The 12,941-nt window shown below is 34.7% G+C and overlaps 1 protein-coding gene across 10 annotated transcripts in view; it reads right to left on the bottom strand.

The window, feature by feature from the left end:
• LOC124298242 (F-actin-monooxygenase Mical) overlaps positions 1-12,941 on the bottom strand; it is a 40,617-nt gene that overhangs the window by 9,670 nt on the left and 18,006 nt on the right. For 9 of the 10 annotated variants that reach the window (XM_046749989.1, XM_046749988.1, XM_046749994.1 and 6 more), the window contains 5 exons: positions 12,675-12,877; positions 10,350-10,519; positions 8,261-8,385; positions 718-4,341; positions 610-639 (listed from right to left, as the gene is read on the bottom strand). In XM_046749989.1, the coding sequence (XP_046605945.1) occupies positions 610-639; positions 718-4,341; positions 8,261-8,385; positions 10,350-10,519; positions 12,675-12,877 (4,152 nt within the window). The remainder of the gene's footprint in view (positions 1-609; positions 640-717; positions 4,342-8,260; positions 8,386-10,349; positions 10,520-12,674; positions 12,878-12,941) is intronic. The other variant, XM_046749995.1, reaches the window with a different exon arrangement.

The following is a 12,941-nucleotide window of genomic DNA, read 5'->3' as shown; positions in this document are numbered from 1 at the left end:
TATTTTTTGTTTTTTAGAACTGTACATTTTTAAAGGTACTTGTATTACGATTCTATTTTTAATCACAAAGAAGTTAGACTCATCATAGAAAATTGGTATATGTGTAACTTAAAAATCATGCCAGTAACACAGATCGAACTAGATAATAGACTGTACACTGTTTCTGGTAAAATACAACTCGAACAGCTGATAGCGTTAGTTTCGACTTCTTTTGGAAAACATTTTGGATTATTTAATTCATTAGTGATATATGATAAACAGTTTCGTGGATAACTACTGAAAAAAAATCCAATATCTTACATAAATATAAAAAAAGTAGATGAGTAATTGATAGGATGGAATTTAAAAATAAATAACAATTAATTAAATTAATTAAATATATGAAATAGTGAATGCAACTGATCTAGATCGAGAAAGATTTATCAATGTTTATTCCAATTTGGAAAATTTTGAAGATTGTATACAGTCTGTTATCTATTGAACAACGAAGCACAAGTGTCATAATTTGCAACGAAAATCAAATCAGTACCTGGCGTTAAAATATAATATACAGGTACATGTGGACAAAGAGATTATAATACGAATGACTAGTCATTATATATTGCTTACATCTGACCCATCCGAATATGATTTATACAACTGAAACATGTAAACAACCCATAATATATCATTCAAGGTAGACAAGTATATGCTATATTGCAAGTTTGTTTCGTTTACCTTCCCTTTATCCCTAAGCTTCGAAGGAAGTCTGAACCTTGAAAATTTATCCCTCTGGTTTGGCGGTGATACTGAAGTTTCTTTTTTTTTGAAGAAATCCGATACTGCTTGAATAATACTTTTCCTTCTTTCGGGATCCTTTGATTTTTTCTTGTCTCTCTTGCTTACGATTGCATCATTTTCGCATTTAGCTTCTGAGGACTGCAACAGTTCATCCATAGACTTGGCATTTCCAGATACTTTAGTCTCAGTGTTCACCTTCTTAGTAAACACCTTCACATTGTCAGTACTTTTGCTAGTTTGCAATTTTTTCCCTGGACTTAGTGAACCAAAGCTATAATGCCGCGTTCTCACTTCAGGCATCACTTCTTCATTAGCTCCCCTGTTGTCCTCCACGGAAAGCTGTCTTCTTGGCACTTTCATTCTTAGCTGTTTTATTCTATCTTCAGGACTCAATCCTAAGTCTTCATCACTCTTGAGTCTGGCCCGAGCACGAGCATCTTGTCTTGCTTTTTCGGCAGTCCGTTTAGCTTCTTCGTGTTTGATTCTTGGTGGAGCTGTAGGAGTGACGAATTCACTACTATATACATTGCTTGTCGTCTGAGGAGCTTCTGATACTCCACTTTCTGATCTTTGGGCAACAGATTTTTCTGAATTTAGGAACTTCTGAGTAAAAGCTTCGCGACCTGTCTGCTTTTCCAGCGTTTCAAAATTCAGTTGTTCAACAGTGCTTTTCGGTGTAATACACATTACTGGTGTTTCTAAATCTAGTGCTTTTTTCGCTTCAGCAAAAGTAGTATGAACCGGGCTGTTCGTCGGAGTTGTCGTAGATGTCGGCATAAATTTCAGTGGCACAGGAGACGATTCAAGAACATTCAATGGTTTTGCAGGAGATACAATGGTACCAGGACTAAATGAGAATGTTCTGGCAGCTCTTTTCGCTTTTTTCTCAGCTGACTTCAACTTCTGAGCCTGTAATTTATCCATTAATATATCCTGTATAAGATATTTCTGCTTAGATCGTTCTCTTGTGATTTCTTCAAGTTTACGAGATGTTGCTGGTGAATTAAAACTGTTATTACCTTGAGCTTCTTGAATTTTCACCTCTTCTGCAATCATCTCCTGCGAGCGTAAATGTCCCGAACACTTTGAATTTTTTCTTCTACCTTTTCTCACATCTATAGAATCTTTTACATTGCTGAACTCTGCAATTCTGGACTGTAAACGTTTCACATATTCCAGATAATCAGGATTATTTCCATCATGCGAAGGAGAAACTTGTTTCAGCGGTTCGTTATCATTACTTTCTGTCTTCATTAAAGCTGTCGAAGGATGCGGATTTATAGGACTGGCGAGTACAGTTATGATTTCACTAGTTGTAGTATCTTCAGCAGGTTCAGCTACTAACAAACTATCGTCTTCCATTGATTGAAAAACTTCTTTCTTTACACATTCTTCAGGAGTCTCAGTCTGTTCACTCGCAGGACTGTGATAGGTTTCGAGTTTCACGTTCTTGTTAATGGTACTGTTTAATCTGTCCTTAATGTCGTTCATAGTGATGGGATTTATTTCTATGACATTTTCGTCCTTGTACTGGTCATCATCTGAACCCAATTCATGGTCATACTCTGTCTCTGCGATTGGGGCTTCAGACGAACATATGTGTGAAATTTGAATGGGAGTTGTTTCTTTGATATTCACGAATTCGATGTACCCTCTATTTTTCAATAATGTTGTATTGGTAGCATCTTGCAAACTGTCATCCAGAAAGGACTCATTATCAGTATCCATAAAATCTATATTCTCACCGTTGGCAAGAAGTTCTGAAGTTTGATTAATGGGAAGCTCAATTTCTGTGCTTTTTCTGTTACAATCAGAATCTAAATCAGTTAGATCTTCTTCTCTAGCTATTCTAGCTGAAACAGTATCGTGAGGCACACTCACATGTTTGTGTATTCTATTACTGCGTGTGGTTATGAATTCTGGATTTATGTTAAACTCAACATCACGTAAATCCTCAGAAACCAATCCTTCGCCATCTCGAGCCCATTCCGAAAATTCAGTTTCTGTAAGAGCTGCTGTTGTGATATCATTTTCCTCGGAATCGTCATGCTCACTAGATGCACCTGATCTGGCAGATGTTGGACTACTACAATTACTCAAAGTGTTTTTACCTCCATCCTTCGGATCCAAGTAACTTAAATTATTATTCAGCCCTTCATCTCTTTCAGGAATTTTTACATTTCTGAATGAATGAGTCTCAAACAATTTACTTACAAGTGGATTAACCGCTCCCCTCTCATCTGTTCGAACACATTCAATTGAATCTGGTTCAAATGATACACCAGCTTCAAGTTGCTTCTCCTTACCAGTTTCTTCATCAAGCAGTAACTCACCGCTAGTGCTATGTATTTGTAATCTGGGAGGTGACAAATTAGTTGCGGCGTGCTCCACTGCTCCAAGTAATTCTTCAAATTCCGTTCCACTGCAAGATAAAGAATCACTATCCATTTCTGAGTCGTCAGATGTCTCAGTTTCTTTACAATCTTCCTTATTGTTTTGTCTCCAATCTACATTCGGTACAATGATTGAAGTTTCATGTAATGGGCTTCGAGGTCGGCACTCAATATTTTCATATGCTGGGTCACCATCTTCAATATTTCTGTCTAATTTCTTACACAAGTTTGTCATCAAATCTTCATTGGCATGTACTATAGTTTTAGGAACCTCAGTCATGACTATTTGTTCGATTATTTTTCGATCAGGTATATTCTGAGAATCTTTGCGGACTATATTCGGGTCTGTTTTAGACTTCATGATATTTGTTTCTTTTATTAAGTCTGGCAGAGGTACTTTAGATACATCGGATGTATCTGCTGATTTATTCAATTCAATATCCGAGAGTATTTTTGGAGATTGAACAGGTGAAGCCCCTTTGAAAGGTGAATTTGTTAACACAGTAGATGGTGAAAGAGGGGAAAGCTGAATATTGCTAGATCGCAACTTATTTGTGCCTTGTAAAAATGCTTGCATTGTTGGACTGGGTTCAGGAGCTGGATTCAATAGTTTTTGGTGTTGGGATATGATGTCTGTGAAGCTTCTCAATTTTGTGTCAACATTCGACGTCGAACCTGACTTCATGACCGATCCAGTCAGCGCAGAACTGCCAAGTAAATACCGTTTCTTAAGTTCCAAAGAGAGTTTTGACGCAATACCTTCTGTAGAATGTGTGCGATTCAGGAGATAGTCACCCTTTCTGGGATTGACAAGTGGGCTAGGTGAAGCTATTTTAGGACTTGATTGGACTATGTGTGACTTGGCTTGATTTGCACCAACACCAAATTCCTTATTGGCATTAATCTTAGAGAATTCCAATTGCACACCTGTACCTTTGTTCTCTTTCAAGTTACCATTAACTGGAGATATGACGTGGCTCCTCACTTGAACTGTTATTGGTTCCACGTAGTTTCCTCTAGTTTTTCGGACAAATGCATCGTTTATAGTGATCTCTGGTATCTCGTGTTGTGTAGGAGTTGTACCATCATGCTCGAATTCAGAGTCTGTTGAAATTTCTGTTGCCGAGTTTTCATCACTCTCTTCAGCCGAGTCGTCATCTGAAGCCACCTGGAGACAATTATTTATTAATACAACATCCTCATCAAATATGGAGTTTCAAAATAGGAGAAATAGACACAGTTTAATTTGTTATGAGGTACTCTTATCATACAGGGGATCTTAGTTTCATCATTCAACGGCAGTCACTTGGTGAGTATAGAAGATTATTTAGTACATTTATTAATGGCAGAAGGCCATGGTGTAAAAGGAGTATCAAAGATCCATAAAATTTTTAACCACAAAAGATATACATGGTTTTGCAGAGGTCATGTGTATAGTAAAAAGTTTCTGCAGGTAAAAACTGCTTGCGAAACCAGATTTAAAGTTTTCGAAAAATTTCAGAAGAATCGAAAGGCATTGCAGAAACTTGGGTAACCAAAATAAATATTAGTTGTTGGTATCACAAGAAACATAGTTATTTCGTTAGGGTAAACAATTTGAAATTCATGAAACTGGATCATGTTGATTACATGGAAATTTCATAGCATTGTTATACATTGTTGGATTTGTTTAAACTATACTCCGGTAACAAAAAATAATAAACATGCAAATTTATTTGAAAGCCGTCGTGTGTGAAATCTTGGAAACACTGTCATCTAGAAAAATTTGATTTCATGTGTAAGATACTCGGCTCGAAATTCAAGAACTTTTACATGAAACGTAAATGTTTGGTATTATCATCAATTCCGCAGATACTGCAGTTGATTGATTAAAATGGGAGACACTGTAGAATTAGTATATATATACATTTCAGATCAATTTAACCACTCTCCAGTATTCGTTTTGAAGTCTTTTGAATGTATGTCACAATACTATGAAAAAAAGGGTGTATCATTTACCTTTCAAATTAGAAATTTACAAGGGTGTAATATTTTGAAATTCCTTGTCACAATATTTAAAAATTTGAAGACTAAAAATAGATGTTCCAGAGATTGATTGATTGACTGAACTGACATATCTTGCTGTACTGTACAGATATTAATAAAATATGGACTGGTGGTAATGGTTCAGTTACTATACAGTCTATAGAGACCAATAAGTATCAATGCTGGTGTGAGCAGAAGCACTACTAGTCCAAACAAACGCATACAATTAATAAATCAGTGTTAATGCATTATTAGTCTTGACAACACTCCATTCTTATAGCAAACTTTTCTTTTTACCTTATTTTATCAGCCTTTGGGTTGTCTGAAAAAGTCTCTCATCACCATCAGCCATATTTTACGTAATATACTTTATTTAAATCTTCCAAACAATGTTACTAATCGAAAATTAGATATTAAAACTCAAAATCGTAATTTACGAAAAATCACAGAAAACTTTTGTAAATACTTTTCATCATGTACATCAACTATGAGTATTCAACTTGATTCTTAAACCTCTAACACAAATTATACTACGATATTATACATTTATCTTTTTTACGGAGTTCAGAGTTTGAGGCACTTAGGGATTTGGCAGAACCACGTGGATCGGACTTATGAGTTAACGCTACAGACATTGCATCTAACGCTTTTGGACCTGGTGATGAATTTTTTGGCTGTCGTTGATCATTATTAAAGAGATTATTACAGTCAGGAAGTTGAGAATCAGACTTGTCTAATGCCATTTTTTTAAGCGAATTTGTTTCACCGATGTTAGAAGATGATCTTATGTCACTCGTAGCTGTACTCACGTCTACAATCCCCGGTGTATAGTTTTTAGCATTAGATTTCTTTCTCAGAGGTATTTCTGGCAGTACTGGGATTTGGACTATATTTTTCAAATCAACTTCACTAGAAGCAGGAGAATTTTGTGATAAACGCTTACGCTCAGGTCTCTTTGGAGTTTCAAGCAACTGGGTAGATGTATTTTTATTTATTTTTTCAGGACTGTTTGACTTCATTAATATGTGATGAACAATACTCCTTCCATCCTCAGGATCTTTTTCAATTTCCGTCACTCGGACATCACGCTGAATAATTTCTTTTTCACTTCTGTTATTGCTAGTATTTTCATTTGATTCTATGCTCTGAGGTGATGTGTTAGGGATTTTGCTTTCACTAATATTGTTGACATTTGTTGAAGTTTTATCAAGTGTTGAACTAGAGGGTATATTAATGTGGGGTTGATTTGCTTTTGTATCTAATTCTTTCCCAGTTGTCATGATTACTGCGTTCTCTAATTTGAATTCGTCATTTTTAGAGTTAGGCTTATGTAGTATGTTACGGTCAAAGCTTGTGATTGTATTGCTATTTCTAAGTTTACCTAAAGTCAAATTTTCCAGTTTTTCAACATTTGAATTCATTGTATCTACAGCTTCACGATTTTGATTTTGCTGGTCTATTTCATCAAATTGTTTGTCAATTGTATCTGAGGCCTCACACTGAACAATATTAATAGTTTCACTATCAGCATTCAATTTCGCTAAAAATTCAACCTTTGGAGAATTTATCTCTACCTCATCAGTTTCAACGTTATCTTCATGGTCTTGACTGACTGATTTCTGAAAATATTTTCTCAAATCTTTGCTATCAACCTTATCAGATAATTTTGGTGTTACTCTTAACTCAATTATTTCAATGTCTGGATGGTGAATTTCTTGCTGTAACTTGTCACTTTTTTTAGCAACATCAGATTCTGTTGATTGATTTTTTCCTAGATCGAAATACTTGTTTATTTTCAACTGGGCACATTCTCTTGATAAGGGTCGTAGCATAATATGGCTGCTGTCGTTTGATTTCTTTGGTTTTTTGAATTTAGTTAGAAATACTGTCTCATTTTCAACACTATCTATTTTGGGATCAGCTTCTTCAGGAACTGCAAGTTTTGAAGTTTCTCGACATTCTATTTTATTCTGTGGATTTTCCATCGTTGGTGTTGGTGCTGTTACTGTGACAATTGGACTTTCACTCAAAGATATTTTCAATGAATTATTTTCTTTATCAATTAGACTTTCTACATCCACACTTGTAGATTCCACATTTACTGTTTTCTCACGCAAATCATCTTCAACTTCAAAAACTTCTTTGTCACTTCGTTCAATTTCAATTATCTCTGGAATAATTTTGTTTGAATGATTATTCGCTAGCGTATCGTCAGAAGCACTTGCGAGTGAAATTATTTGTTCATCTTGTGTAGTTTTAGGTAATGAATTAACCAAATCCGACAAATTATTATAACTATCAGTATAGCTATTTACGTTTCCTACACCGTCATCTTTCATCTGAGTGACAAGAACAATATCTGGTTGCACTTCTTTCTTACTTACAAGTTGTGTTCGATCATCTTCCAATTCTTTGATTTTCAATTCACTTTGCGAGTTGGCCGTAGTGGTAGTTAAATTTAATGCTTGTTCAACATCTTCAGTTTGTGAAAATAATTTTACTTGTTTATCAAATTCAGGTGTCTCCGTCTTTACGGTTTCACGATTACATTCATCACACTCCGTATATCTAGACTGTTTATGATCTGTACTATACAAATCCTCTGAAACCGGAGTTGTATCGTTTATAACTAACTCAGCCACACTGGCAGTCAGACCTATTTCATCAGTTATTTTGCCAAACAGGTCATTGGGTTCCAACTTTATTTCACCTACTTCATTCAACAAACTCTCTGTAGATGAACCAATAATCGAATTTTTTGATAACTCGGGATGAGTTAGTAAATTCTGTGACCCATCAATATTCGCGTCAATTAAAGGATTTTCAATACTTGGCATGGCCACCTGCGCTTCTATTGCACTAACATTTGTTGATTCATTGATGTTTGATTCGTTTACTTGATCGAGTACCTCTCTACCACATAAATTTTTACTATTATCTACATTTGGCGTTAAATCTAGATTCAACTTAAGATTAACATCGGTAAATGTGTCATTATTTGAACAAAGCGGTTCTTCAGGCAAATTATCTAACAAGTTTTGAGAGAATTTAAGACGCTTCACCTCTGTATCAGAACCTGTATCAGTTTCAGATCCATGGGGTCGATCTTCCAGCCAAACTTCTTGTTTTCTTAATTTTCTGGCACGTTCGTCATCCTCATCTTCTGTGGCTGTACCGCTTTCATCATCTAAGTAACACAACAATGAAGAAGAAAAAAACTCGGTTATACTTGAATCAGCATTGAGGCATTCTCAATCTGCTGGGTACCATCTGTGTCCAGCCACCCAGTGCCACTTTATAAACTAAATTTTTGAAAGAAGAATGTAACAAAGCGCATAGCTATTACTCTGTAAAGTAGAGGACAAATAGTATGTATAGCAGGCTTGAAAGCTTAGGCTATTGTCTAAGTAATCAAAGTCTGAGAAATGCAAAGTGAATAAACATTGTGCCAAGAACGTAAGAACTACTAATATAATATATTCTGTAGTTGAAAATCTGCAGTTTGAAAAATGTAATTTTTTTATTTTTTTTATTTTTTATTTTATGCAGTATCGAAGAAAAAGCATTACAATTCAAAAACTATAATTTTTGTTCATTATCTCGATATCGTTGGCATTAATTTTCACTGTGTTTCATAAAATTGAGATATTGGTGGCGGACTTTCGTAATCATATTACCGACACTCTCATAATTTTATCGCACCAGTTTAGAGATAGAAAAGGAGAATTTAAACAAGTTTTGTGGACAGGAAAATTTGTGGGTAGCTGGACATTCAAGGTGGTCCACATTCGGATATCAGAAAATGATGATCCTCAGCGATGTGCCTGTATCAACCACAAATAAACAGTCATACACCGACAAACATGTATATTATATATATATAGATGGATCTTTTCGAACTTGACACACTTTTGGTTTTCACTGTGCCAGTATCTTTATGACGTCCAGGTACATTAATGAGCTGAGAAATCAAACTTGCACCATTTGTTTACATTTTAAAATCATCTCTGATTAACAGTGGCACTCTTATCAACTAACATAGTGAGAAAACAGTGAGCATATATTACGATGTTCGTACCTTTCATTGTCTAACTGCGTAAGTCGCGTAAATGAGAGGATACGAATAAATTTTGTATATCAAAATTTGACAGTTTCAAAGAGACATTTACTGGTGATGTTACAAAACGATTTTATCGATACCACTACAAAATCTCACGATAACTCAAGATTCGAAATAAAAACTTCTCCCATGGCTAGCTAATTTTGAAATAAAATTAATGAGCGAAAAAAAGAACACTCTAATTTTAATTTAACGTGGAAGTTATTACACTTTAACTTTTTAAAAATAGTGCAAGTACACAAACAGATTCTGTAGTTAAGAGGGACAAATGCACCTAAAATTAAATTGATAACAAAATCCAATATCCCTCACTAAAAACTTATCATTAAGTTATATTGCTTCGCAATTTTGTGGATCTGGTCATTCCACGTGACGGGAGACTCTATTAAAACTTTGAAATTCTCGACCTTTTACAATTTAGATATTACTTGGATAATCTTTCCATATATTGGGGCTGGTAAGAAAGTTGGACGAAAGTTATTGGTTAAATATATTCTTATCTTTGATTGCATGTGCGGAATTTTGCCTTATTCATCATTTTTTTTAATAAGCATGTCCGCTTTCATAAAAGTAAATATCCGATTATGTGGTTGGTACTAATATCTGTTATTAGGTCACAGAAAATGACGTTATACCAGAAATAAATTCAGAACAGCGTAATTGGTATGCAAAAATAGCAACCTAGTAACAAAAGTGTTGAGATCGATCTTTTTAGTGTAATATTGTGAAGTCGAAATTATCCATAATTCCTCTTAATTCTAACAGTCGCTGTATGCTTCAACTCAGAAAACGAAGAAGGTAGCTGATTTTCAAAGCTATCAACACTGCTAATCAATTTAACAACCGACCTCTAGTCTATTATGGTCTGGATAGGTAGATGCGGTTAACGATTCTGCAACTGGCAAGATGATACCGCGCTATGTTATAGTGCTGTATGGGTCAGGCTACGGAGCCTGAAGCATAACAGTGGCTCAAAATTTTATTTTTGTCGAGTAACAAATAGCGCCGTATATTAGACAACAAGACAGTACCTTCAGTTGTGTAATCTTCGTACTCGTTACTTCCTGAATCTGAATGCTGTCCTGAGGCATGTGGGTGAGAATAGCGTAGAGTCCATTTTTTTGCCAGTTCTAAAGTTCCTTCAGTAGTGAGTGGTTGATCTAAGGCCTCTTCGTACACCTCATTATCGTCATCAGAATCACTAAAATAAACAAAAAAAAAATTAATATACTCATATCGTTATACGAGCTGAACACTTAAGAGCATTATAGTTGCAAAATTAATAACGTAATTTTTCGACAGTTACATTATTTTGAGGGCACAACATAATCAGTCTTTCCACTAATATTATAAGCAAAAACAAATGTCGATAAAGTCTGAGTTATACAGTTGAATATACAGGAGACATATACAAACTATATTTAAATGATACTTTAGTTGCAATATTTCATCTCAAGTAACAAGCGTGTAATGTATTAGGGTAGAGTCACGATAAATAAATTCTAATCCGTTTGTGATTGCTACTCTTATAATAATGGTTTTGAAGATCTGCGCCTATCTATGCCATGCCTAGCAGCTGGAGAAGACCCTCTTCAGAAACTTTGTCAGTAGAAATACGAACATAAAAATTAATGCATAATAGGATAAAACTCATCAATGGTGTAAGCTAGAGTAGAGACTTTTCAGTACATTTTCTGCTTGAACATTTTCTTCCGTTATGCAACAGAATTTTAAAGTCTGGGCTAGTCTCTATATATAAGAACCTATAAGAACCTCTATAAAATAGTTGCACTTGTAAAACATTTGGTTACACATCTTCCGCAATTATGCCCCATTTATTTGATTCCAGGGTAGTGTTCTATACCTATTAGACGTTGATGTGAACAGTGCCACGTCAGAAGAATTGGTCAAATCGCGGATATTTTTCAAATTTTGCATACCGAAAGTCTGTAGCGGTAAGGGTTTTCCTCCTAAATAGCAATGCAGATTATTAATTTCAGATATTTTGTTAAAAAAGGTTCAACTATTTGCAATGCAAACTTAGAACGCGCATACTTTGGTAAATCATCAGTAAGTCAATACTGATGCTACATGAAGGATTTTTTTCTTCAGCTGGAAATAACGAGTTACTCTTAAAGATAAACAGCATTTTATGTCAATATTATTCAATTGTTTATTTAAAAAACTGCAAAATAAGGCACTTAATTGCAACGAAACTCTAGCTGATTTTCGATCATTAAAAATGCAAAAATAATTCATCTTTAGTTAATTATTTACTCCTTTTCACATACTCAAACGAACTATGAAAGTTATCTGAAGCTGAACGTCCTCCATTGATGCAAAAAAGTGTGTCTGATGCGCAGAAAGTAACGATCTGTTTCATATAATTGATTACTGCCTCGTGTATTGTAACGAAAGAACAATTTTTCTGTGATAGGATGCAGAGACGACTGACCTCCCTATTCGAACTTTAATTAATCATTCAAGTAACTCAAATACAAAGAGAGTTACGAAATTAATATTATATTAACGCTATATTTAAATGTATCAAAACAGCATTCCAATAGCCTGATTTAAGAAAATTAAATCCACAAATACGATAACCCAAACACAGCTAAGTAGCGTTAATCGTAGCCATATCTAGAAATAATCTCAGTACAATTTTGTACCTGTTCGTAACTGAAACTCACTTGTACATTTCTGTAATAAATAAGCAAATAAACATCATTAATATTATTTTCGAGAGGGGTAATGCAAAATTTCACTTAATTGTCCAAAGATTTTCTAAAAATGAACCGATTTTTATTATTGACGGCTCTAACATTATCATTTGAAAACTATGTCGTCTTCTGCAAATAACCAAGGGAAGAAACAGCTTTCTATCAATGATTGTAAAAGAGTTAAGAATTAAAAAAAATGGGCATGAAGTTGTTGCGGAATGAATTAACTTTGAAAACGTTTGAAATTTCACCTTAATGTTCTGCTGAAAAAATGAAGTTTTTTAAGAACTACAAGATATTAAAAAATGTAAAAAAATCTGTTACTTTGTTAATTCACCTCAAGTTCAATGATCCTGAGACATTACTTCAAATAAAACTGAAGCTTTGATTGAACATAAATGCTAAGTATTACCAAAGAGCTTTGCAGAAACTTTAAAAATTTATAAAACTGGGTAGCAAATTCTTCCATTTTCTAGCAATCACCAGCTGGTGTTACCATTATCATAGACTTCATATTTTTATTATCGCTGATAGTTTTTCATTTTTAATGGGGAGGACTGAACATGTGATGTTGGTTTCACGTTAACTGTATAGTGTAGATTGGTAAGGGTAGGTATGAATAATTAAAGTGTTTACCTTATGCAGGACATTTCATCACTGGATCCCATTTCTGCGGTAGACGCACCAAAATTGCGATCCGTCCATTCATCTTCGTCCATTTGACTCTGAGCTTCTTCCGCATCTGACAAGCCAGCCAGATTTTCAAATTCTATTCTTTCAGGTGTTTGGCCACGATCTAACAAATCAAGTCCGACTACTCCTTCTAAAGGTGTTTTAGGCTGAAACAGGAATTTAAAGAATGTTAGTTTAAACGGTCTCATCAATTTTGTACTGAAGGTGATA

The sequence above is a fragment of the Neodiprion virginianus genome, chromosome 2, assembly GCF_021901495.1.
Source record: "Neodiprion virginianus isolate iyNeoVirg1 chromosome 2, iyNeoVirg1.1, whole genome shotgun sequence".
Taxonomy (NCBI): Eukaryota; Metazoa; Arthropoda; class Insecta; order Hymenoptera; family Diprionidae; genus Neodiprion; species Neodiprion virginianus.
Note: the sequence above shows the minus strand (reverse complement) of the source record. Positions and strands in the feature narration are given on the sequence as shown.